Here is a 22,344-nt window from a genome sequence, read left to right on the forward strand (position 1 = left end):
ACCAGGGGCACAATTACCCTCACTAGGTTAATCGTGAATGCTAATCTTCTTATCTTGAAAATATTTTATTGGCATTAATCCATATGGGTACCATCGAACAGACAGTTCAAAACCGGACGTTGATGGAATGAGGTCACAAAGGGAAAGATCGTAGAAACAAAAGAGAATCATGAGAATGGCGCTAAAACATAAAAAGATGCAGATCGAACGCCGGAAATGCCAGATGTTTATCACAAAAGAAATGTCCTCTTCAGGACGCCAAGGACTCCAAGCAGGACGAGACAACGATAAGGAAATAAAAGAACAAAACAGAACACATGCAGTTGCATGGCCGAGTAGGAATGCCTTCAAACTAGAGACCATCACCCCGAAGAAGTCGTCGCAGGATACCCTCACCAGGACCCGCAATTTGGCCCTCGATTTCGGACTGCGAGACGAAACAGAGAAGACCTTGTTCATCCATGCCCTTGTGGGGCGTAGACATGACGCTGCCGGACTTGGAGGGTGTTCGACGGACATCAGATCCACCACCGAGGGTACCACCGCGACCACGACCCTGATAATCACCGACAAGGCCCATAGTCTCTAGGTTGCTGAGGACGTCTTTGAACTCGGTAGAAGTGAGCGGATGAAGGATGTTGTCGTTGCGACAAAGCGTACAGTATGTATCGAATGCTTGCTTCACAGTCGGGGCCCCGGATCGAGATTTGGACGGGGTGCTGGGGATATCGAGATCCCGGCGCTTGCGTTCAAGAGCGATCAGAGAGCAAATTGCAGCCTTCTGTTGTAAATTGAGACCTTTGAGTCTCTGGATAGTGCCCTGGCCAAATGCAGACGTGGTGATGCGGGCGACGTGGGCAATGCTGGCACGAGGTGCTGTCATAGAGTTGTAGTTGGCCATGAGAGGGGGTCGAGCCGCGGGAATAGGCTTGAGAGTTGTTGAGAGATTCTTATTCTCTGCAAGAACCGAGGCATCGGCTGCATCGGCCGCTTGTTTCTCTAGCTTTGAATGGGTTTCCTGCTCGATGGCATCGATTGCACGCTTGATAAGCTCAAACGCTTTTCGAAGATCTCCGGTTTGCGAGGCAACCTTCTTCGCGCAGAGCTGGATAGCTGCCGGCTGGAGGAAAGGGACAAATTTGGGATCCGACTCTCCTCCATCTGGGAGCAGGGACCGGAGCTTATTGGTGATGACATTCGCGATTGATGCTGCATTGTATGGTAGAAATGGTAGAAGATTGGGCTTCAAATTCTTCGCCTTGAGTTGTGGCAGGGATCGATCTGTCAAATCGAGGGCGTTGGCGATACCAATTAGAATCAGGCTCGACCTGGCATGTAATGACCATTCGAACAAAGATTGCAGTACACCCGAGTCGCCGGTAAGCAGATGATCCATTTCGTCGAGAGAGACCAGATAGAGGCTTTCTACCTTGGATGGAAGGAACATGGCTTTCAGACGATCACCCTCACTTTTCTTGAACATATCCGTTTGGTCGCCGAAATCCTGAACAAGCCGGCTGTAGACATCACGGGCGTTTCGCATGCTCGCGCAATTCACGTGGGATACCTTGACGGAGGACAGATCGATATCCTGACAAACTTCACCGATCATGGCGCTCTTACCTGTGCCTGGGGGGGCCACTAACGTACAGACAGCCACCCTTCTGGGACTTGACACAATCGCCGATGAAGGTAGCAACTTTTTCTCGCTCGGCATCGCGTCCGACCAGTCGACCGGAATTGGCACCGCGGGCGAAGAGTTGGCGAGCCTGCGAGTAGACGGATTGAGCGATACTCGGGGTGGCACTTGGACGGGGAGTCGGCGGGAGATCAGAGTGTCGCGGGGTCCTTGGGGTTGAAGATTTGGCTCCAACCTGTACCCGATGGCGAGGGGTGACGGGGGATTGTTGTAAAGCATCTCGGAAGCGGGACTTTTGAGGTGTTTTGAACTCTATGGGTGCCGGTTTCTCATTCTCGATATCACTTTCAGTCTTGATCGCGGTGTCGGTATCTTTCTTGATTTCTTTCTCTTCTGTAGGTTTCTTTTCGATGACTCTATCTTCGATAACTTCCTCTTCGATAATTTTCTCTTCTGCAATTGACTGAGGTTAGCTCCATCTGGTCTATTTGGATCTCCGGCGCACTCGGCTTACCCTCGACGAGCACGAGCTTTGAGGTACGGAAATGCGATTTGATCTTGGTTGGAGACGCACCCTGTACAGTTGGTATAGTAGGCTCCTCGGGGAGAGTATGTTTGGAAGAGGGCTTCGCTTTTGCTTTAGCCTTTACTCGAGGCTTCTCGATGGGCTGTTTGACATCTTCGTTTTCCTGTTCTGGCGCCGGGGCTTGGTAGGCGAGTCTCGCGCTCGATCGTGTCCGGGGAAGAGATTTTGGCGGAAGCGCAGCGACGTCACGGGGAGCTCGAGGGGCGATTGTGCGGCGCTTGCTGGCAGTGCGCACTGGAAGGCCTGGAAAATAATCATAATCGAGTTAGTTCATGTGGAAGGTGTGAAGCAGGTGAGTATCAGTGGGAAGTCAACTGTCAACGCACCTTCGGTGTCAGCGGCACGAGAGCGCTTGCCCAGGATTGACGCTGTCATGGCTGAAGGAAGCAGGGAAAGTGCCAGGCAAGACAAAAAAAGAAAAAGCAGGAGCGAAGAGAGTAGATGCCCGTGCAATGCAATGCAAGTGTTAGCGTTAGTGTTGTTGAGTGGGCACACGAATTGTCGATAACCACGCGGGTCTCGTCCGACGCGTCGACGCGTGGGAATCGCCCAACACGGTAAAAGTGGACTCCGGCAGACTGCAATGACCAACAGCACATATCCTCACGTGATTGATTACACATAACTGCACAAGAGATCTCTATGGTTCACCGCACCCCTGCGTCATGGCAGATCCTCGATCTACAAAGTTGTCACTCTTGCTCCGTGCTCTCTGTAGTTCTTGGAAGTCCACTCTCCCAACTACTTTTGAAGATCCTGTCACTTTTCTTTTCCTGTTGTTCGCAATTTCAAGCCCATTCCGATCTTGCATCTTAATGTCATCTCGCCCTTTCTGCAGCTTTGTGGGGTCCTCATTGAGTTAAATCCTCAGTTTGCAGCTGTTTGCATCCCCTCAGCTTCCCCCACACTGAAGTTATCAGGTGAACCTGTGACATTTTGAGACTCCTGCACGCGCCTCTTACTCTACCTTTCACATCGTCTCCAACTCTTCTCTTCCTTTATTCTATCGATCCTTTCATCCATCACAACCGCCCACTATGGAGAGCGACGTGGTCGCCCAGTTTTGTGATATCACCGGCTCGAACCCAGAGCTGGCGACGCAGTACCTGCAGCTTACCGATTTCAACATCGAACAAGCCATGCAACTCTACTTCGATAATGGAGGTGCCCCATTGACTGAGGAGCCCCAGCAACCTCCCCGTCCTTCCAATTTCGAAGACGAATCAGGTGTGGTCCATATCGACTCCGACTCCGATGATAATAATCCTACCGAACGTCCAACACCCCGCGCCGCGGGCGTAACATTCGAGGATGACGCCGCCATGGCTCGCCGACTACAAGAAGAGATGTACGGCGCTGGTGGTCCAGGTGGTGCCCAAGGTGCAGGAGGGGGTAATGGCGATTTTGATGATGAGGGTGTTCGAGCGCCCATGGCGCGCACGACGGAGACCTTGGTGGGGCCTGGAGCAGCCGATTTCGACGACGATGATGATATGCATACCAATATTTTGAGCCAACTGCGTGCTCGCGGGCGAGGTGGTTGGTACTCCCCTGGGAACTCCTAAGACCTCGACTCTTTTTATTATTGGCATGAAGACTAACGTTTGATCAACTTTCACCAGGTCGGCCAGGTATCTTCAACCAGAGAAATACCGCCTCGATTTGGACCGGTGATTCTGAAGAAACCCATCAAGAGCGACTCTCCAGAGCCACCGGGGGCGCATCAGAGGCCTCTTCGAAACAAAATAGGCTTGCAGAAATGTTCCGTCCTCCATTCGAGATCATGTCGAGGGTGCCTTGGGACGTGGCCCGGGATGATGGAAAAGCGCAGGAGAAATGGTTGCTCGTCAACATCCAAGACTCGTCTGTCTTTGATTGCCAAGTTCTCAACCGAGATCTGTGGAAGGACAAGACGGTCCAAGAAACTGTAATGGAACATTTCATTTTTCTTCAATTCTCCAAGGATGATCCCAAGGGTTCCGCCTACATTCAATATTACTTCCAAGCCAGCGATGTCTCCGATAACTACCCGCACATTGCCATTGTTGATCCTCGCACCGGCGAGCAGATGAAGATCTGGTCGGGTCCTCCAGTGATCAAACCTGCAGACTTTCTCATGCAACTACATGAGTTCCTCGACCGCTATAGCTTGAACCACAACGTCCGGAACCCCGTGGCCAAGAGGAAACAAGAGAAGGGGAAGACCGTGGATGCAATGACCGAAGAGGAAATGCTGGAGATGGCGATGAGGAACAGTCTTGGCGAGAGTGCAGCTTCCGGTCAGAAACAGGGAGATCCTGATGATTTGACTCGCAGTACCGACGATGTCAAAGGCAAGGGCCGAGCTACTGAAGAAGACGACATCATGGGTGGGACGCCCGAAGAGGAGGAAGAAGAAGATGAGGAATCCCACTCAAGTTCGGCGTTTTCTTCCATTCCCAACAATCAACCACACACCGAGCCTGCCGCGGACCCGGCTACGACGACCCGTATCCAATTCCGTCATCCTGCCGGACGTGTTATCCGCCGATTTTCGCTCAGCGACCCCGTCCAGCGTATTTATGAATGGCTCAAGGCCGAGCCGCCTTTAGAAGACAAGGTCGGAGTGGAGTTTGACCTGAATGCTATGGGACGGAATTTAATAGATCACCTCTCGACAAGCATCGAGGAGGCAGGGCTGAAAAACGGCACGGTGAACATCGGGTACTTGGCGGAGTAAGATGATATAAGTCATCTCATTCGCTCCTCCCTCTCTCTGCAGAGCACTTGCCACATGCAAGGACTCGATTATACAGTATCCAGCAGCCACTCAGAGTGATGATGAACGGAGGGCGAACGATGAGCTATGAACGATGAAGTAACCTTACCCTAGAACCCCATTTCACAGTCTCGGACCTAGATTTCCAATGAATCATGCAATAAATGTCGCGACCATGTTAAAAGGGCACTATTCTCAGCGTTGCTGTGTTTCCATTTCCATTTCCATTCATATCACAATACATCCTATTATAATTGTCGTTTCTGTAGTGATCAAATCCATTGTTTACATCCCACTGTATACATCAGCCGATAAGGCTGACCGCCCGGCAGAATCGGGCCCCGCCTGAAGGAGATAAACAAGGCAAGGCTTCCCTTCCATCACCACTTTCACTTTCATTTTCACTCTGCTGCATTAATTGGCAATTGGCACCATATATCTTGAATTACATCTCGCGCGCTATCATGCTTTCTGGATGATTTCTACTGGTGCACGCACGAGCCCTACCTCTCCTCGGCTTGTCAACTTCTCATGCCAACTTTGTTGACGCCCGCACTCGACTCCTCCCCGGTAAGTCGATCCCGACCCATTCCTGACCCCTGCGCAGTTCCTCCTACCCAAACTCAGCAGTTGTGGCTAACTGTTGGCAAGAATTAAGGATTCTCTTAGGCGTCAACGACCACCTCATTTTCTTTCTCTCTCTCTCTCCCCCCCCGCACTGAACTCGTCTCCGTCTTGTCGATTCCGACCCCCCATCCAGCACGTCTCACCTCCACTTCTTCCGCCACCTCCTAGAGCACACCTCAATCGCACAAGGAGAATAGTTCGCCACCTATCAGGACTCGCAACATCTCTGTTCTGCTTTTTGGGACTGGATTCACTGAATCTATCAATTGTCAATTGTTGATCGGAGCATTCGGCGTCGCTGCGCAGTGGTTCTCTTTGGGTATTTCTCATACCACAACAATCTCGCAAACATGCCTGGACCGATAGACCCAGAGTCTATATACACCAAGCAATCATGTATTGGTAAGATGGTTCCCCCAGCCACAGGTCTAATGTGCATGATTACTGACATGTTTCAAGGCGGTGGAAGTTTTGGCAGGGTGTACAAAGGGTAGGTCAAACCGCGCTGCCATTGCTTTGCTTTGAACATTCACTAAGATTATCTGTCTCTCATAGGGTTGATAGACGTACCGGGGAATCCGTTGCGATTAAAATTATCGATGTCGAAAACGCCGAGGATGAGGTAGATGATATCATCCAGGAGATCGCGATCTTGTCTGAACTTAAGTCTCCATATGTGACGAAGTATCATGGCTCATATTTGAAGGGATCCAATCTGTGGATTATAATGGAGTTTTGTTCGGGTGGGAGTTGCCATGGACTCCTTCGTCCTGGCGTGATCCATGAAGAGTACATTGCGATTATTTTGCGAGAACTTCTGCATGGTTTGGATTATCTGCATAGTGACCATAAACTGCACCGGGATATCAAAGGTAAGTTGGCCATTGTTCAACGAAACCAAAATCGAGTTGAGAGGGAAACTAACTAACCGTCTGCCAGCTGCGAACATTCTGTTGAGTGCCAGTGGCCAGGTCAAATTGGCTGATTTTGGCGTTTCGGGTCAGTTGTCGGCAACAATGACGAAGAAGAATACTTTTGTTGGAACGCCTTTTTGGATGGCCCCAGAAGTCATCAAACAATCGGGATATGACTATAAAGCAGACATTTGGTCTCTGGGCATCACGGCTATTGAGTTGGCATGTGGAGATCCGCCCTACGCAGATATTCATCCTATGAAAGTTCTGTTTCTGATTCCCAAGAATCCACCCCCAGGCCTGAATGGCAACTTTAGCAAGCCATTCAAACAATTCGTCGAAATGTGTCTGAAGCGGGATCCCAGGGAGCGGCCGTCTGCGAAAGAAATGCTTGAACATCCATTCATTAAGAAGGCTAAGCGAACGACATACTTGACTGAGTTGATCGAGCGCGCTGAGCGTTGGCAGGCCACGCACCGGGGAGATGGCGATGATGATGATGAATATGACGAGATCGAGGAGTCCGTGGAGGATCCTCCTGAAAACCATGAGGATCTTTGGGACTTTGGAACCGTTAGACCCGCTGGTCGAGCTAACGGACCTGCACTGCAGCCGATGAAGGACTCTGATACAAACTCACGCAGTCAAGAAACGGAAGAATGGGATTTGCAAGACGATATAAAACAACCTGTGGCACCACCTATGTCGAGGTCACAACAGTCACAGCCGCAGTCAAACGGCACACCCTCTGCTTCCAGTCGGGCAATCCCTCCTCCTGCTGATCCCTTTTCACGCTCTTCTACGACCACTCTACCGCCTCTCCCCCTATCGCCATCAAAGCCAGCTGCTCAACCAATTCCCTCGGCCGCTCACCACGCCCGCCAGATTTTAACACCCAATACACCACAAAAGAAGTCACCTACGATTCCCAATGACCGCTACGCAAAGGCAGCCGTAGACTTCGCTAGTAATGGTGCCGGATCATCACCGAAGCCGGCCCCTACCGAGCTCCCCGTCGTCAACACGGCTCAACCCACCAACAACTTACCCAGCGAGCAGCCGCGTACTCCTGGACATATCTCTCGCAAAGTGCCCCCATCCCAACGCCCTCTCCCAGACCTCAATGTGAACGTGAACCCTACACCCCCTCGTCCAACCCAGCACTCTGCCCTCCAACACCAACCCGCCGCATCCCCAACAACAAGCGCAGCCCCAAGCCCAGGCCTAAAATCCAAACTCGCAGCAGGCCGTCAAGACCCCCGACTACGAAACGGCAGCCGCCCCCCAAACTCCAACCCGAGCTTCAGCTTCCAATTCCCAACCAACCCCCACCGACCCCGTAACCCGCAACCTCCCTCCCACCCGCCAAACCCCAGCAGAAATAGAACGTGCCACAGCCTACGGCTCAGTCCTCCTCCCAGCTCTGCGCACAGCAATGAATCGGCGAGGCCGACATCTCGCCCGGCACGACCCGGCGCGGAATTACGGGCAGGGCCAGCGAGACCCGAGCCGGGAAGAAAATCAGGATTGGGAACGGAGGGTCCAGGTCCATACTGAGATGGAGGGGCTCACGAATGAAATTTCTGGCCTTTTGACTAGACTTCATCAGTTGGATATGACTGATCCTGTTCCTATGGGTGGAGGGGTTGATGCTGTCTTGGACGTTTTTCTGGAGGAGATTCTTGTTAGGGTGCAGCCTGGTCGTCGTTGAGAATAGAGGGAGGGGGTGTGTGAGTGCGTTAGCGAAAACGATGGAGATGGATATGGATATGGAGTTAGAGATGGAGATGGAGGCACTGTGCCAATGTAGGGTGGTACCCTCTCGTTTGGCTCATGATTAGTTATTACTGGCATGCGATGTATCTACTGAAATTCAAACTAGCCTTCTCATCCTGGTCTGGTACCCGGATTGCTGGCAAATTATGTTCTTTGATTTCTACTTTTGTTTCCAAGATTCTTCCTTCCAATTTATTTCGTGCTTCGGACTACTAGTACACCACCTGGGCACCGGTATTCTGCGTGTTGGTTACTGTGGGGTAGATACTACGGCCTCGAATACAACAAATTAAGCCCAGAACCAAGCTAGAGCTCAGTTGGAGTTCTATTAGTAAAAGAATGGAATTTAAATTTAGATGCTCGAGCACAAAGAAAGTGGGAAATTATAGTATACCAAGATAGAGATTACTCGGTGAAGAATCGAAAATATCGAGAGATATTTGCAACCTTCTTGCCATTTTCACTAGACAGAATATGTACAATGTCATTTATGCCAATGGCTTGGGTCAGCAAGAGAAGGGGAGTTATTGGGTTAGGGTATAGATAGAAGATACTAGAATACATCACTTCGTGAGGCGGGGCGCACTATGAACAAGACAGAACAAAACAAAAAACCAGGAAACTAGGGGTCGTCAATTAAATTCAACCATTTGGCCTGAATAGCCAATCCGTTTCCGGCGTCGGGATGAGATAATTTGTGATATTGAACTCATTCGTGTTGACGGGGGCATGTCCATCAACGACCGGGGTCGTACTTGTCAAGCCATGAATGGACATGGGATTTTGTATAGACTCGGTCATTTCCAGCTGCTGTACAGCTGCAGCCGCTGGATCTGGGGCTCGTGTCGGTGGGACGCGAGGGACGTTGAAAAATCCGAATACATCCAGGTATTCCAACTCATTCGGTGCGAGGTTTCGCGGGGCCAGGCCGGAGGTAGAGGAGCGTGTTGGATCGTTGCCGCCGATACTTGCCGTGGAGGGTGATTCGCGGGGTTGACGGGAGATTAAGAAGTCCAGGTCGAATGCGCAGCGACGCATATCAGCTAGGATCTTTACTGTTGATGGTGTGGATCTTTCGGCGTCGAGGGCGGCGGATTGTTGGTACTCGCCGTATTCGTCTAGGACGCGTTGGAGGATATTGCTGTAGCGTTCGGCTACTTTCCAGTGTTGGCCCATGTGGGCGAGTGTGTCGACGAAGAAGATTATGTCTGCGCTGACTGTGTGGGCGATTGTGGAGCCGTGGACGAGGAGGAGACGGGCTGAGACCCAGAGGGTGAAGGCAAAAGGGGGTCCTAGTTTGTCAAGGAGGTTGTTTTCGACGACGAAGCGGGTTACTGAGAGGATGTTGTCGACTGCGAGGAGGCATCGCTGGCTTGCGCTGTATGACGGTGTGAATATCGGGGATCTAGTTGTTGGATATGCGGCGGATGAGTGTAGGCGGATTACGGCACTGGGAACTGTTAGCATGAAGCCAAGGTGTGATTTTGTTTTTTATCATAGGGTTCTCTAAATGAGACTCACGTTTGGTAGGTTGCATGAAGTTGGACCCAATCACTGTGTAAAGTCCGACCTTGCTTTGACCCGCTGAAAAGCCGGGAGGAGTTCTCATATGCATACTCGGCGGGTAAGTTGAATTCCCAGGAGGTGAGCTCACTGTCGAGTTTTCGATAGGTTGCCTGCCATTCTTCGACATCGGCTAGAGACCCAATATCTACGGGCCTCTTTAAGAATACGTGAACACGGGAAAGTATGCCCAAGATCTCGATATATAGACCAAACGATCCAACATTATCCGCATGACTGAGATAGTCGGTTCGGTCACTAGAGCAGTGGAAGCGTCTTGTCTCTACCGGCTGATTCTTCATAAAGAACTCATCTTTGCAAGGGAGTTTGCGGTCGATGTCTTTGTCATCCAAGGCGAAATCAAATGCCGTCGCAATTGTCGAATATCGGTCTAAAAGATATACCATCCAAAACAAGCGGCGTCTACTCTCGTCTTCGATCCATGAATCTGGCTCGGACAAGGTAACGGCGCGTAGAGTATAGATCGATGGATATACAGGAGCAATGAGAGAGGACTTTGATTCAACTGCTAGTCCGAGTTGGACTACAGACCTCGTGATCAAAGCAAGCAGCTTCCATCCAGGAGGGCCATTGGATGAGCCGACCAGATCCAATGCTAAGATTACTAGCGCTTGGAGAGCTTTAACGGACGAATTTTCTAGTCCATAAAGCAAGACCTTTTGCTTCGAGGAGTCATGGTAACGCTTTCGATTTTGTCCATTCAATCTGGCGTCTGTTGAAAACCGTAGGGTTGTTGCCACAATGGAATACAAGACCATGCGATCGTCTTCTTCAAGCGGGGATGGACCAAAGAAGGTGTCCAGCGTTGATCGTCGATGGAGAATGGGGCACCAAGAATTGATATGGTCGAAGTAAAGATCCACTAATGCGTAGAGCAGATCGTATGGAGGCAGATCAAGATCAGGATCCGTGAGAGACTGTTCTTGGTTGGCGAAAAGGCTGACCGGGACTTCCAAAGATGACTCGTTTCCAGTGTAGTCGTTGCTATGCGCATTGGGTGCTGGTGGCAATGCATTTATCGCCGACGCTGACCCACCATTATGTATACTGTTGGACACCAGATTCTTAACCGATGAATCCGAAGGCGTCGTGATGGATACCTCGGCGTGACGAGATGGTAGCGCTACCGACGAATTGGGATCGTTGAAATAGAGGGCGCCTCGAGGGCTTGGGCCGTGCACGGCTGAGGGCTCCGAGGGCGAGCTGTATGCAATTGATCCGGCATGTCGCATATCATGACGCAAAGTTGGTTGATTCTGCAGGATATGCATCTCGATAAGGCGAGCTTGAGATTGAATGATATCTTCCAGTCGATCTAGCGACAGGCGCGGTTAGACCTCGGCAGAATGGAGAGATGGCCGAGTACGTACCAAGACGCTGCTCTAATTCCTTTCCATATCCAGCTCTCAGGCCTGGCTTCTTGCGCTCTTTGTACTGGCAAAGATGGCCATTGCGAGTGCACCAGCCACAACTGGGCTGTACTCGATCTGTTTGATTCAATAGGCCAGTCAGATTCCGTCGCACGTCGCAGACCGAAATTGACGTTGCTTGGCACGACTTACCGCATTTAACTTTTCTTTGCTTGCAGAGTTCGCACCTTAAGGCAGTTAGTTCATATGGTCAACTGATCAGCGTGCGTCGGGGTGGTCGCAAGTGCGGCACCATCGACTCGGACACATACGAGACAGTGAGGGGACGCTTCCGTTTCAGCGCTCGCGAGCCACTGGAGCCATTGACGGTGAGAGCATCGTTATCTGAGTCGAGACCAGAAGAGTACTCAGCGGGGCTCTGATCTCTCTCGGGATCCCCGAGGTTCAAGTTGTAACCGGGGGGGCAGAGAGTGGGCGGAAGCATCGTTCGGCATTTTGCTATAGCGAGATAGGCCGGACCTGCAGACGAAGCTAGCGGGGGTCACACCATGACGCGGGTCTAGTTTGAATCGCGGTAGGATGAGCGGGTTGAGGCCGAGAGAATCGCAGATAGTCCGAGAAGATCCAGGCAAGTCAGGGCCGAGGAAGCAGAAAGAGGAAGGAAGAAGTTTGGGGGGGAAAGTCACTGGACTGCGGCCTGAGGCAGAAACCGGGGCACCCCGCAATTTCCACCTGGGCACGTGAAAACAGGTACGGGCAGCAGGGATACACTCACGCTGTGATAATAGTTGAGTTTCGTTCTATAATAGAGTTCAAATTAGTGGGAATCACTGTATTTGATTCAATATTTAAGTATTACAGTAGTAGTGTAGTAGTACTAGTAGTAGGTATATCTATCTCCCTGGCTATTCTATACACCAGATACTAGGCTATCGATTCGCAGTTATTTCGTGACGTAGGCCAAAATAGTATTTCCAACCGGACTGATGCTATTATTTTCGCTACAACTCGTCCGAGAACACCATCGGCCATTTATATCATACAGAATACTGCTATAACCTCTCGGTCTGTTGTGGCTGCCCTGGACTTGGCGTTCGCCCCTCGGGTCAGCCAGCACCGAAGCCCTCGGTCCCCTCACAACTTTGCCCGCTTTGAAAAAGTGTTGCTCCCCCACGTTTTCTCGGAGTTTCTCCTTTTTCTTTCTCATCTCTGTTTCCCTATTTTAATTGAAGTTCTGCATTGAACTCCCTTTCTTGTGTCTTTTTCCATTCTTCCACACGCCATCATGGGTTGTACCGAGTTTCCCCGCATCAAGGAGATCCGCACCTTCATCATCGATGGTGTCGGCTCCGGCGGTGATTACCACAATGTAAGAACTACCCAGGAAAAAATAGCATTGGCGAAGATTGGAAGAAACCACCTGGGCAAAGAACTAACGTCCTCCCCAGGTCAAAGGTGGCCACTGGCTCATCGACAGCAACATCTCCACTCCCATGACCAAGTGGGCGGAGTACCGCGGCTCGCGCACTTCCTGGGGAATCAATGTTTTGGGCTCTTTCTGCGTTGAGATCGAGGCCACAGATGGTACTAAGGGTTTCGCCACCGGTTTCGGTGGCCCCCCCTGCTTGCTGGCTTACTCACCAGCACTTTGAGCGCTTCCTTATCGGCGCAGGTATGAGATTGTCTCGACGCTTTCGTGATGCATTGGCATTGCTAACATGCTGGATTGATTTTGATTAGACCCCCGTGATACCAACAACTTGTTCGAGAAAATGTACAGGGCCTCTATGTTCTACGGCCGTAAGGGTCTGCCTGTGGCCGTGATCTCGGTCATTGACTTGGCCCTATGGGATCTGCAGGGAAAGATCCGCAATGAGCCTGTCTATAAGCTCATTGGTGGTGCGACTCGCGAGCGTCTTGACTTCTACTGCACCGGACCCCAGCCTGCGTCTGCCAAGTCTGCTGGCTTTATTGGTGCCAAGGTGGCTCTTCCCCACGGTCCTGACGAGGGCACCGATGGTCTGCTCAAGAACGTTGAGTATCTTCGTCTGCAGCGGGCTAGCGTTGGCCCTGATTTCCCTCTGCGTGTTGACTGCTATATGTCTCTTACCGTCCCCTATACTATTGAGCTGGTAAAGCGCACTGAGCAGTTGGGTCTGAACATTGACTGGTGGGAAGAGTGCCTGACTCCCGATGACTTCGATGGTCACGCTCTGCTGAAGCGTGCTCACCCTACTGTTAAGTTCACCACTGGCGAGCACGAGTTCTCTCGCTATGGTTTCCGCAAGCTGGTTGAAGGCCGTAACCTCGATATCATCCAGCCTGATGTTATGTGGCTTGGTGGCTTGACTGAGCTTCTGAAGGTCTCTGCCCTTGCTGCTGCCTACGATATCCCCGTCGTTCCCCATGCCTCCGGACCCTACTCCTACCACTTCGTCGTCTCCCAGTCCAACAGCCCCTTCCAAGAATACCTGGCCAATTCTCCTGATGGCAAGTCCGTCCTGCCCGTCTTCGGTAACCTCTTCACCAATGAGCCCATCCCTGTCAACGGATACCTTGATGTTTCGATTCTTGATAAGCCTGGATTTGGTCTTGAGCTTAACCCTGCGGCACCTCTCATCTCAGGAGCCACCCTGCTGAACCCTGCGCCCCAGAAGGCTCTTCGGGCTCCGGATGACGAGCAGGCCATCAACGGCTCTTCCGCCTAAGTGCGGCCATCTTGACGACTTTTTTCCACTTTCAAACATTTCCCATGTTTATCTGCCTTTGATGAATCGTTCTATCACGATGTCCATGTACATAAATAGCATTACCCATTCAATCCAATAGACCGAAACGTTCCGGATAAAAAAAACAGCCACCTAGTGTGATGTTTCTTTTCGAGGCAGAAAATTGTTCAAGCCCTTCCTTAGCAGTAAAAATACGACCTACCACGGCTGAAACCCTGCGACGGCGTCATTTCAATTCCACAAATCACAGGGGATTCTCCTCCGGCACGCGCCTCGGAGTTGCCGGCCACACGGAGGACCGCTGCCCCTCGGTGTGGGGAAGCAACCCCACACTCGGGCGAACATCATCGCGAGACCCCGAGATCTTATCGGCGGGGCGAGAAAATGCGTCGCGAGGGTGGGATGTTCCAGCTGTCAGGTTCTCGACACGTTTAACAACCTTCTCGCTTTAAATCAAGCGCATCGAACATTGGAGTCCGGAAACCCTTTTGCGAGTTCAAATTGAGTATCTACAAAACTGCCATGTCCCTTCCTCAATTACTTGTTGGCAAAGTTGCTGCCATCACTGGCGGTTTAACCGGTATTGGACGGGTAAGTGTGCCTATTATTCTGCAGCTGCGACATCCACGCTCTGGCCATTGTATTGATCGTCCCCCTCCAGGCAATTGCACTCGATTATATTCGACATGGAGCCAAAGTTGCAATCAGTCACCTCGGCGGACCCAAGGAAGACGACTTGCTAGAATCTCTGCGCAAAGAAATCAACGAGATCGAAGCTGGTGCAGACAAGAGTCGATTCATCACAGTATCAGGAGATATTTCACAGCCAGAGACGGGGCGTAATTTTGTCGCGAAAACCGTCGAGGCCTTTGGCCGACTAGACGTGTTCGTCAGCAACGCAGGCGTATGCCAGTTTGCCGATTTCCTTGAGTAGGGCCCTCGCCCTCGTCCAGATCAAAGTCTATTCTCAATTTGCTGATGTTTTTGAACAGGCTTGAGCCCTCTCTTCTCAACCACACCGTCTCTACCAACCTTTCCGGTGCCTTCTTCGCTACACAAGCCGCCGCCCGTCAAATGGCACAGGCTCAGTCCCCGCCCGGTGGCTCCATTATCGGCATTAGTTCCATTTCAGCGCTTGTTGGCGGCGGCGAGCAAACTCATTATACCCCGACTAAGGCTGGTGTGCTAAGTCTGATGCAGTCAACCGCAGTTGCACTGGGAAAATATGGCATCCGCTGTAACGCGTTGCTCCCCGGTACCATCCGCACTCAGCTTAATGATGCCGATATGGCGGATCCAGTGAAGCGTACTTATATGGAAGGGCGTATCCCATTGGGTCGACTTGGTCAACCGCGTGATCTGGCAGGACCAGCGGTGTTCCTGGCCTGTGAGGAGCTGAGTAGCTATGTGGTGAATTTCCCCCCCCCGTGTTTCCTCTGAGGGATGCATCTGCTAATCATTTCTGCGTATAGACTGGTGCGCAGCTCCTCGTTGACGGTGGACTATTTGTTAATCTGCAGTAAAATTGGCATTGCATGATTTATTCACCTTATGATAAAAAAAATAAGAATTTTCTATATTATAGCCGAATACCATAAGCCTTGGCTGCTACTTGTCCCCAAACTCCCTCCTTTGCTTCTTCCGTCAGTCCTCTTCGGTCTATAATAGTCTCAACAACCCTGATCCACCGGCTCCAAGCGACATTATTTCCGCCACCCCCGATGTTGGCCACGGGCCAGTCAGAGCCAAACATCACACGGTTGGGGCCAAAGGCGTCGAATACGACATCTGTCCAAGGTTGAATTTGACTAGCTAGGCCATTGATATCGACCTCATCCTCCGACGACACTGGTAAAATCTCAGAAAAAACCCCAGAAAGCTTCATATAATTCGCGGGACTCGCTTGAGCCATACGGGTGACCAAGTCCTTCCATTCCACATACTCAGGGTGTGCAGTAAGAGAGTCGGTCGCAAGTCGAAGATTAGGCTTGCAAAGGTGGTCTACCAAAATATCAGCATCAACCACTCGACTGCGCAATTGGATAAACTCACTGATCACAATAGTTACTGCCGTCTCACCACTTTCCCTCGCGGCACTGGACACCCTCTCTATCATCTCAACAGCCTCTCGCAATTGACCGAGTCCACCTTGTCTCGCATCAACCCCTAAGTCAAAAGCAAGCCCCTGTTTCCCCAACCAGCACAGCCCGTCAATAAATCCTTGTTCAAGCATGACCCCGGAAGGCTTATCCTGAACCAAATATCTCACACCGCACACCTTGCGCCAGACCTCCGCCGTCTCCGTCCTCTCCTTGACCTTTTCCACGTACGCTTTCAAGGCACTAGGCCCACCGGGTACGGGGGCCCAGGGAACAATTCCAAGGCAAATATCTTTATCAGCGGCTAGGTGTCCTTCGCCGTTGGCGGGCTTCCCCTGCGCGATGCGCGATAAGAAGGATACTTCGTCGAGGGCGTGTTTCCAGCCTGGAGCATTTGAGGATTCCGATGTTGATTCTTCAGTCGAGGAAATGCGGTCTGTTTCCAGGAATATGAATCCTCTTAAATACTTGTCATTGCTGGAATTCGGTGCGGCGGGGACGCTGGTTGTCGCATGTCGGTATTGGTCCACGCTGTGTTGCGCACTTAAGGGGCCATCTGTGGTGTTCCAGGCTAGTGTTGGGAGATGGGATGCTGGGAATAGGTGTATATGCGAGTCAACTATTGGGAAAGGCATTTTGGGGGTCCTCTGGGGGATTTTCTCGATGTCGTTTTGAGGTGGTGCTATGTTTGCGGGGAGATGCGGGGTTAACGTCGCGTCTCTGGGAGCGTGTGTTCGATCGTCGATGTAGATGATTTTGGTTAACAAAGAAATAAAATGTAGCTTTAATTTAGGCAAACTGAGATATCAAATTAATTTCAAATATTTTAGTGTGAATGCGTGGGTGGATAAATTCGGTCGGATATTTGGGTGTCTCCGGTCGGTAGTCATTCTCCCGAGCCAAGCGGGCTGGAGTGGGCAAATTAGCCGGAACGACTGAGCCTGTCTTTTCGCTGACAATTTTCCGATTTTCCGATTTATAAAGGAGATCAAAGTAAAAGGTCTATGGCATGTTTTTGTTGTCTTGGCCCCTCATAATGATTGGAATCGATCTCTTACACAAATATTCAGTTATGTCCAAAACCTGCAGATTCCCATAGCACGGAAGGGACCGAGGCATACTATCAATGAAATCCACGCCATCGGCTTGAAGAATTTCTGAGAAAAACACAAATCGTAAATTGCATGCTAAATAATCAATGATACATATTGTTTCCTTCAAATTCCCTATGTTCATAGCGCACCGGCATCCCATAGTCCCGTCTTTAGATCGTAACAAAAGTCCACGATGTCCTCTATACAGGCAGAACAACCTTGACACCCATGTATTCTCTCTGGTGCATGATCTTACCATCAATCATAACTTGATGAACACCAACACGGTTGTGTACTTGGTCGGTAGGATCCGTCGCAGTAGCAATTTGAATTTCGCGCCATTGCTTGTTTGTGGGCACGAGCTTGCCTTCGGATGTGAGCCTCTTGAATTCCTTGTACACACCTTGCTCTTCGACGCATCCTTCACGTTGAATCAGGGGTGAATCTAGAAGAAAAAGGAGGATTTGGTAAGCATCCAGCTATTTGAATCAACGAAATAAAGTGCTTGTGGCACTTACCAGTGGCAGGTCCCATGCGAAGGTCACCGAGCGAACTGTTGAAAAGGACTAGCGAGAGACGCTCCTGGGTAAGTTGGTCGGCGGGTGGCTTGTAAACACGGTGGCGAGTAGCCTTGAAATGCCCACCAGACACGATCTCCAGAGTATCTCCGATGTTGATCACCAGAGCACCGGGCTTGTAGGGAACATAGTACCACTGTTCATCACGGCCCCAGATCTGAAGACAAGAGATAGGGACGGAGAACAGCTGAGTAGTCAGACCGAAGTCAGTGTGTCCATGCATACGTAGTCCCTTGGACGCTTCTTGTGTCTCCTTCTTGACTGGGCGGAATAGCGCGTGACGGAAATATCCCTCGCCAGTTGGGCATCCGTGAGATTGAACGTTGTCCCACAGGTAGTCATCGGGCAACTCAAGGACGCGCGAGAATAAGGTAAGAAGTCTTCGGTTGACGGACTTGGTCAGGTAGTTGGCAAAAGCCTCAACTTCGTCCATCAGGGGATGTAGGCAGGTCGGAACGCGGTTCTCGATGTTTTCCCAGTCTCTCTTATACCAATTGAATTGTTCGATTCCATCGGCGGGTCCACGTTGACGCTACCAGTGGCATGCTCGTTAGAACTCGTGTCCATTTACTCGCATATCTGCCCAGGTGGATAGCTCTCTTACCTTGAATCCGTATGGGTGTTTGTAACCAGACCACATGCCACTTTCGGGGTCAAATAGAAGACGTTCCTTATCCTCCTCGGTTATGTTGTCGTACATATACTGTGCGATACCAAATTGGCGATGCAACTATTGGCGAGAATGGGTGTTAGAGACTGAATGTTGGGACCCATTTTGGGAATATGTCGTAGTTATTTACCTGCTCTAGGGAAACACCATAGTTCTCCAGGAAAAGAAAACCATCATCTCGGATGGCAGTTTTCACTTGTTGAATGAGAGCATCGACAACAGCCGGATCCTCCGAGTCCAGTAAGGATAGATCGATCGACTGGAGTGTAGCAAAGTTCTCCTTCTCTTGTGTGACTGGGGGAGGGACCCATTGTGCCACAGTGGGCTTGCCAGGAAGGTTGGCTGATGGAGGGTTGAAAGGGGCTGCGACTGCCATTATTGAATACTATATCTTGAATGTTGAGAATGGGAAAATTGTTGTTGCAACTAGAGCCAATTCTAGCCCTCCGGTTGAATAGCGTCTTATATCCTAATTGAATCGGGTGATGATACGACCCGGAACTAATTTTGCTAATCGTGCCGCGATACAGTCTTCGAGCCCCAGGCCGTCTGCGAGCTCCTTGTTTGGACCAGAGGAGCACAAGACCCAATCGACATTGACTTCTCTCCTCATTCCGGTTCCATGGCTCTAGGAGGGCCCTAATGAAACTGCTGTGCATAACCTCATCTGCTCCTCCGCATAGAGTTGTGGGACTCCCCAGCTGACCTCCTATCTCTATGGCGAGCTCCTCCTGATTAGATCAATGCAGACTATCAGGCGGAGATAAAGCAAAAATAAGATTCTGTGGTCGATGCTAGCCGACAAAGGAAATCGATCTGCGACGTGCGGCGAGTGGGGCATGGGATGGGAGGAGAGTGAGAGGAGTGGGAGGTGCTCCTCCCACTCCTCCCAATAAGGCTCAAGCCACATCCGTAGTGTCTCAGATAGAACAACGACGCTTCACATTTGAGTATTCTAGGCCGAGTCGGACATTCGCCGATTACGAGCTCCTCCACAGGTTTTGGAGAATTGCCCCTCCTTTGAAGCTGTCGGCAAACTGCTATCGTCAGGTGGGGGAGGGGTAGAATAGATATACAATTTAAACCGAGATCATGAACTTTTTTCCTTTTACCCAATTCAAACTTCTATCTCGAAAATATTCATCTCCAATTCTTCCTCAATCTCTCTACCATATACCAAAATGTCTCGCCAGCTCATCTCCAGCGAAAAGTTCCCTACCAAGCCGCACAACTGTGAGTTAGATTCACACGCTACTTGCGCTGAATTATTGGAGACACATCTAATCAATTCTCAATTCTCTAGGCCCCGCGACTAAGGTTCCCGGTCTCGTTTTCTGTGCCGGCCAAACAGCCACCGGTGAGATCAAGCAGGCGACTGTAAGTTTGATCCGGTGATCAGCTACCTCACCAGCGCGTGCACGATATCTAACAATTTCATCTCTGTTCTAGCGCACCGTCCTGCAGAACCTCAAGGAGGTCCTCGAGCTTTCTGGCTCCTCTCTCGAGCAAGTTGTCAAGTACAATGTCTACCTAGCCGATATGAAGGACTTCGCGGCTATGAACGAGGTTTACATCGATTTCCTCCCTCAGCCCATGCCTTCTCGATCCTGCCTCCAGGCCGTTCCCCCTGGAAACGGAACCGTCATCGAGATCGAGTGCATTGCTCAGGCATAAGGATCGAGTTTAGAAGTTACGATTGATAGACAAATAATAAAATAAATCAAAATTATATGAGCATTCTTATACAAGATCGACTAGTGAACTTATGCAATAAAAAATAGTCGGTTGGCAGATCAAACTATGTGCCAGTATAATAATAGGTCTCACTTGATTGCACCAGCTATCTTTGAGCTTAGCCACTAAGACTGCCCAGTGTCTTTCACAAGACTATTTTCATGGTACGTAGTTACATGTCCCGCTGGAAATACTACAGTCCGTCCCGAAACTGGTGCCACCACTTATATTAAAGAAGGCACTAAGAGAGCCACTTGCCACTTAATCCAAGTCACATACGCAAACTGACAAGTTTTTGCCTCAAGATCGCCAGTGGCTGACTGATATTGAATCACGTGATTGTAGGCATTCGAAGTCAACCTGTTCCCTTCGGTTCTGCCCTCTCGCTTGCAACACAAAATCGCGTAGCATCACCATCTTATTGTTGCTACCGAGAGAGAAAAGAATGCGCCGCTTCGAACGGATTTATGATGTCGTTGAACCTGTTGAGGAGTACCGCGCTGGAGGCTATCACCCGGTCCACCTCGAGGACACTTTTCACCACAGGTATCAGGTCATCGGAAAATGGGCCTTTGGCCAGTTTTCTACAGTTTGGCTCGCCAAAGACACAAGGTACAGTTTGCTTCATCTTTAATTCCTATGATTGTATTGTCAACCTTACGCCTTTCTTTACCAGGCTTCAAAAATATGTGACGCTGAAGATTCTCAAAGCCAATGTTTCATGTGGTAGCCAAGAGCTCTCTATTCTCCTTCATCTATCGAAAACGAGTACGGATTGCCCAGGAAGAAATAATGTTTTGCAATTATTGGACCATTTTGAGCATAGGGGTCCCAACGGCTTGCACCTTTGTCTCGTTTTCCCAGTTATGATATCTGATGGCGAAGCGATGACTGTTCGAGAAAGGCCACGCTACCCAGATTATGTTCGCGAGATTTCGAAACAATTACTACAGGGGTTGAATCTTATTCATGATCAGGGTTTGATCCACGGAGGTATGTATCTCTGACGACGAAAAGCTTCCCAAATACTGATACCGGATAGACCTCCAACCAGCTAATATATTGTTCACTGTGAACTCTAACATCTCAAGCGAAATATTGATCGAGCCTGAACTCAGCTATGTTCAATGGCTCTCAGGAGTTGAGGCTGATAATAGTGCACCACGGTATCTTGTGAGCTCGCAACGTCCCCGCGGAATGTTAGACGATGTAGCGTTCTCAGCGCTTAAAGTCAAGATTGGCGATATGGGCGGAGGTCCGACCCCCACTATTATTTTCAACGCTATAGAGTATTGACTGTTACAATAGCTTTGTGGAACATACAATATAATGCTTCTCCTGTAACACCGGTCGCTTTAAAAGCACCTGAGTTACTAATCCAACACTCTTGGAATCAGAAGGTGGATATATGGGCTCTGGGTTGTCTGGTAGGCTTGTTATCTTACTTTTTATCATTTTCTAAGCCTTGGATACAGATATTTCAACTTACCACCAACGAAGCGCTCTTTCCGATAGAGAGTTTTGGTTGTACTAAGGACGAAGTTGATAGGATTCTGCGATCTCTCATGCATGATCTTTTTGAGGGTGGCATTCTACAATTTGCTTTGCATATTCGTGAGAAGATTCCACCTGATTTTGGCGAAGAGGAATCGGAGAACCTTGCCAACTTGCTTTGGGCAATGTTACAGGAATGCGCGGAAGATCGAAAATCAACCGCTGAGCTTCTCAGCCACCCATTCATCGTTGGATGAAGTGGCGCGGCGAATGGAGAATCTAGTCGATATATGACATACTCAGTACCGTAGACCAGTTCCGGGTCATACTGTCCCTGAATCAAGAACCGGACCGCCTGCTTGCTTGCAGTCTTGAACGGATAAATTGGACGTGGAATGTATCGATCAGCCATGGCGAGATAATGCTTTCTCTACTTCCTCATTTATTTCTTTTCCTGAGAATTTATCTAAATCAAGATGAAAGGAGAAACAGAAGATGTCACCGTACCAGAACCTGTGCGAATTATAGCTGATGATGCTCACAGAAACCTTGCAGTCTCATCCGAGTCACTGGGAATAACCTTCAAATAGTCGCGCTATCGCTACCTTGAAATACGTAAAATCCGCCAACGAGACAATCGTGACCATGGCCCAAATAGAGATGCGCGATTTGAAGCGAAGAAGATGTTTCAT

General features: G+C 50.1%; 10 protein-coding genes across 10 annotated transcripts; 6 read left to right on the plus strand and 4 right to left on the minus strand.

The window, feature by feature from the left end:
• Positions 1–352: 352 nt before the first annotated feature.
• Positions 353–2,600, minus strand: N7481_009097 (AAA family ATPase CDC6; the record flags this gene model as incomplete). Its single annotated transcript, XM_057268316.1, has 4 exons — positions 353–1,618; positions 1,647–2,102; positions 2,167–2,468; positions 2,552–2,600. The coding sequence occupies 4 exons, from the start codon at positions 2,598–2,600 to the stop codon at positions 353–355; spliced, it is 2,073 nt and encodes a 690-aa protein (XP_057118993.1).
• Positions 2,601–3,262: 662 nt separating this feature from the next.
• Positions 3,263–4,944, plus strand: N7481_009098 (DNA-protein crosslink repair co-factor UBX5; the record flags this gene model as incomplete). Its single annotated transcript, XM_057268317.1, has 2 exons — positions 3,263–3,764; positions 3,848–4,944. 2 exons carry the CDS (start codon positions 3,263–3,265, stop codon positions 4,942–4,944), a joined length of 1,599 nt encoding a protein of 532 aa, XP_057118994.1.
• A 1,016-nt stretch (positions 4,945–5,960) lies between these two features.
• On the plus strand, positions 5,961–8,235 carry N7481_009099 (putative Ste20-like serine/threonine protein kinase; the record flags this gene model as incomplete). The annotated part of the gene is made up of 5 exons (XM_057268318.1): positions 5,961–6,012; positions 6,070–6,100; positions 6,166–6,482; positions 6,550–7,863; positions 7,910–8,235. 5 exons carry the CDS (start codon positions 5,961–5,963, stop codon positions 8,233–8,235), a joined length of 2,040 nt encoding a protein of 679 aa, XP_057118995.1.
• Positions 8,236–8,942: 707 nt separating this feature from the next.
• On the minus strand, positions 8,943–11,738 carry N7481_009100 (putative C6 transcription factor; the record flags this gene model as incomplete). Its single annotated transcript, XM_057268319.1, has 5 exons — positions 8,943–9,750; positions 9,822–11,199; positions 11,255–11,371; positions 11,447–11,481; positions 11,566–11,738. 5 exons carry the CDS (start codon positions 11,736–11,738, stop codon positions 8,943–8,945), a joined length of 2,511 nt encoding a protein of 836 aa, XP_057118996.1.
• Positions 11,739–12,539: 801 nt separating this feature from the next.
• N7481_009101 (enolase C-terminal domain-like protein) lies at positions 12,540–13,962 on the plus strand (the record flags this gene model as incomplete). The annotated part of the gene is made up of 3 exons (XM_057268320.1): positions 12,540–12,623; positions 12,703–12,865; positions 12,995–13,962. The coding sequence occupies 3 exons, from the start codon at positions 12,540–12,542 to the stop codon at positions 13,960–13,962; spliced, it is 1,215 nt and encodes a 404-aa protein (XP_057118997.1).
• Positions 13,963–14,505: 543 nt separating this feature from the next.
• On the plus strand, positions 14,506–15,506 carry N7481_009102 (SDR family NAD(P)-dependent oxidoreductase; the record flags this gene model as incomplete). The annotated part of the gene is made up of 4 exons (XM_057268321.1): positions 14,506–14,574; positions 14,645–14,913; positions 14,976–15,393; positions 15,456–15,506. The coding sequence occupies 4 exons, from the start codon at positions 14,506–14,508 to the stop codon at positions 15,504–15,506; spliced, it is 807 nt and encodes a 268-aa protein (XP_057118998.1).
• A 56-nt stretch (positions 15,507–15,562) lies between these two features.
• Positions 15,563–16,717, minus strand: N7481_009103 (uncharacterized protein; the record flags this gene model as incomplete). The annotated part of the gene is made up of 1 exon (XM_057268322.1): positions 15,563–16,717. One exon carries the CDS (start codon positions 16,715–16,717, stop codon positions 15,563–15,565), a length of 1,155 nt encoding a protein of 384 aa, XP_057118999.1.
• Positions 16,718–17,376: 659 nt separating this feature from the next.
• N7481_009104 (uncharacterized protein) lies at positions 17,377–18,800 on the minus strand (the record flags this gene model as incomplete). The annotated part of the gene is made up of 4 exons (XM_057268323.1): positions 17,377–17,621; positions 17,695–18,286; positions 18,359–18,484; positions 18,555–18,800. 4 exons carry the CDS (start codon positions 18,798–18,800, stop codon positions 17,377–17,379), a joined length of 1,209 nt encoding a protein of 402 aa, XP_057119000.1.
• Positions 18,801–19,605: 805 nt separating this feature from the next.
• On the plus strand, positions 19,606–20,098 carry N7481_009105 (RidA family protein; the record flags this gene model as incomplete). The annotated part of the gene is made up of 3 exons (XM_057268324.1): positions 19,606–19,657; positions 19,728–19,801; positions 19,874–20,098. 3 exons carry the CDS (start codon positions 19,606–19,608, stop codon positions 20,096–20,098), a joined length of 351 nt encoding a protein of 116 aa, XP_057119001.1.
• A 505-nt stretch (positions 20,099–20,603) lies between these two features.
• Positions 20,604–21,909, plus strand: N7481_009106 (uncharacterized protein; the record flags this gene model as incomplete). Its single annotated transcript, XM_057268325.1, has 5 exons — positions 20,604–20,770; positions 20,835–21,151; positions 21,201–21,413; positions 21,467–21,585; positions 21,634–21,909. The coding sequence occupies 5 exons, from the start codon at positions 20,604–20,606 to the stop codon at positions 21,907–21,909; spliced, it is 1,092 nt and encodes a 363-aa protein (XP_057119002.1).
• Between the last annotated feature and the right edge of the window lie 435 nt (positions 21,910–22,344).

Source organism: Penicillium waksmanii (assembly GCF_028829765.1).
Source record: "Penicillium waksmanii strain IBT 27052 chromosome Unknown utg000008l:1.0-5622682.0:1.0-5626561.0, whole genome shotgun sequence".
In the NCBI taxonomy this organism is placed as follows: Eukaryota; Fungi; Ascomycota; class Eurotiomycetes; order Eurotiales; family Aspergillaceae; genus Penicillium; species Penicillium waksmanii.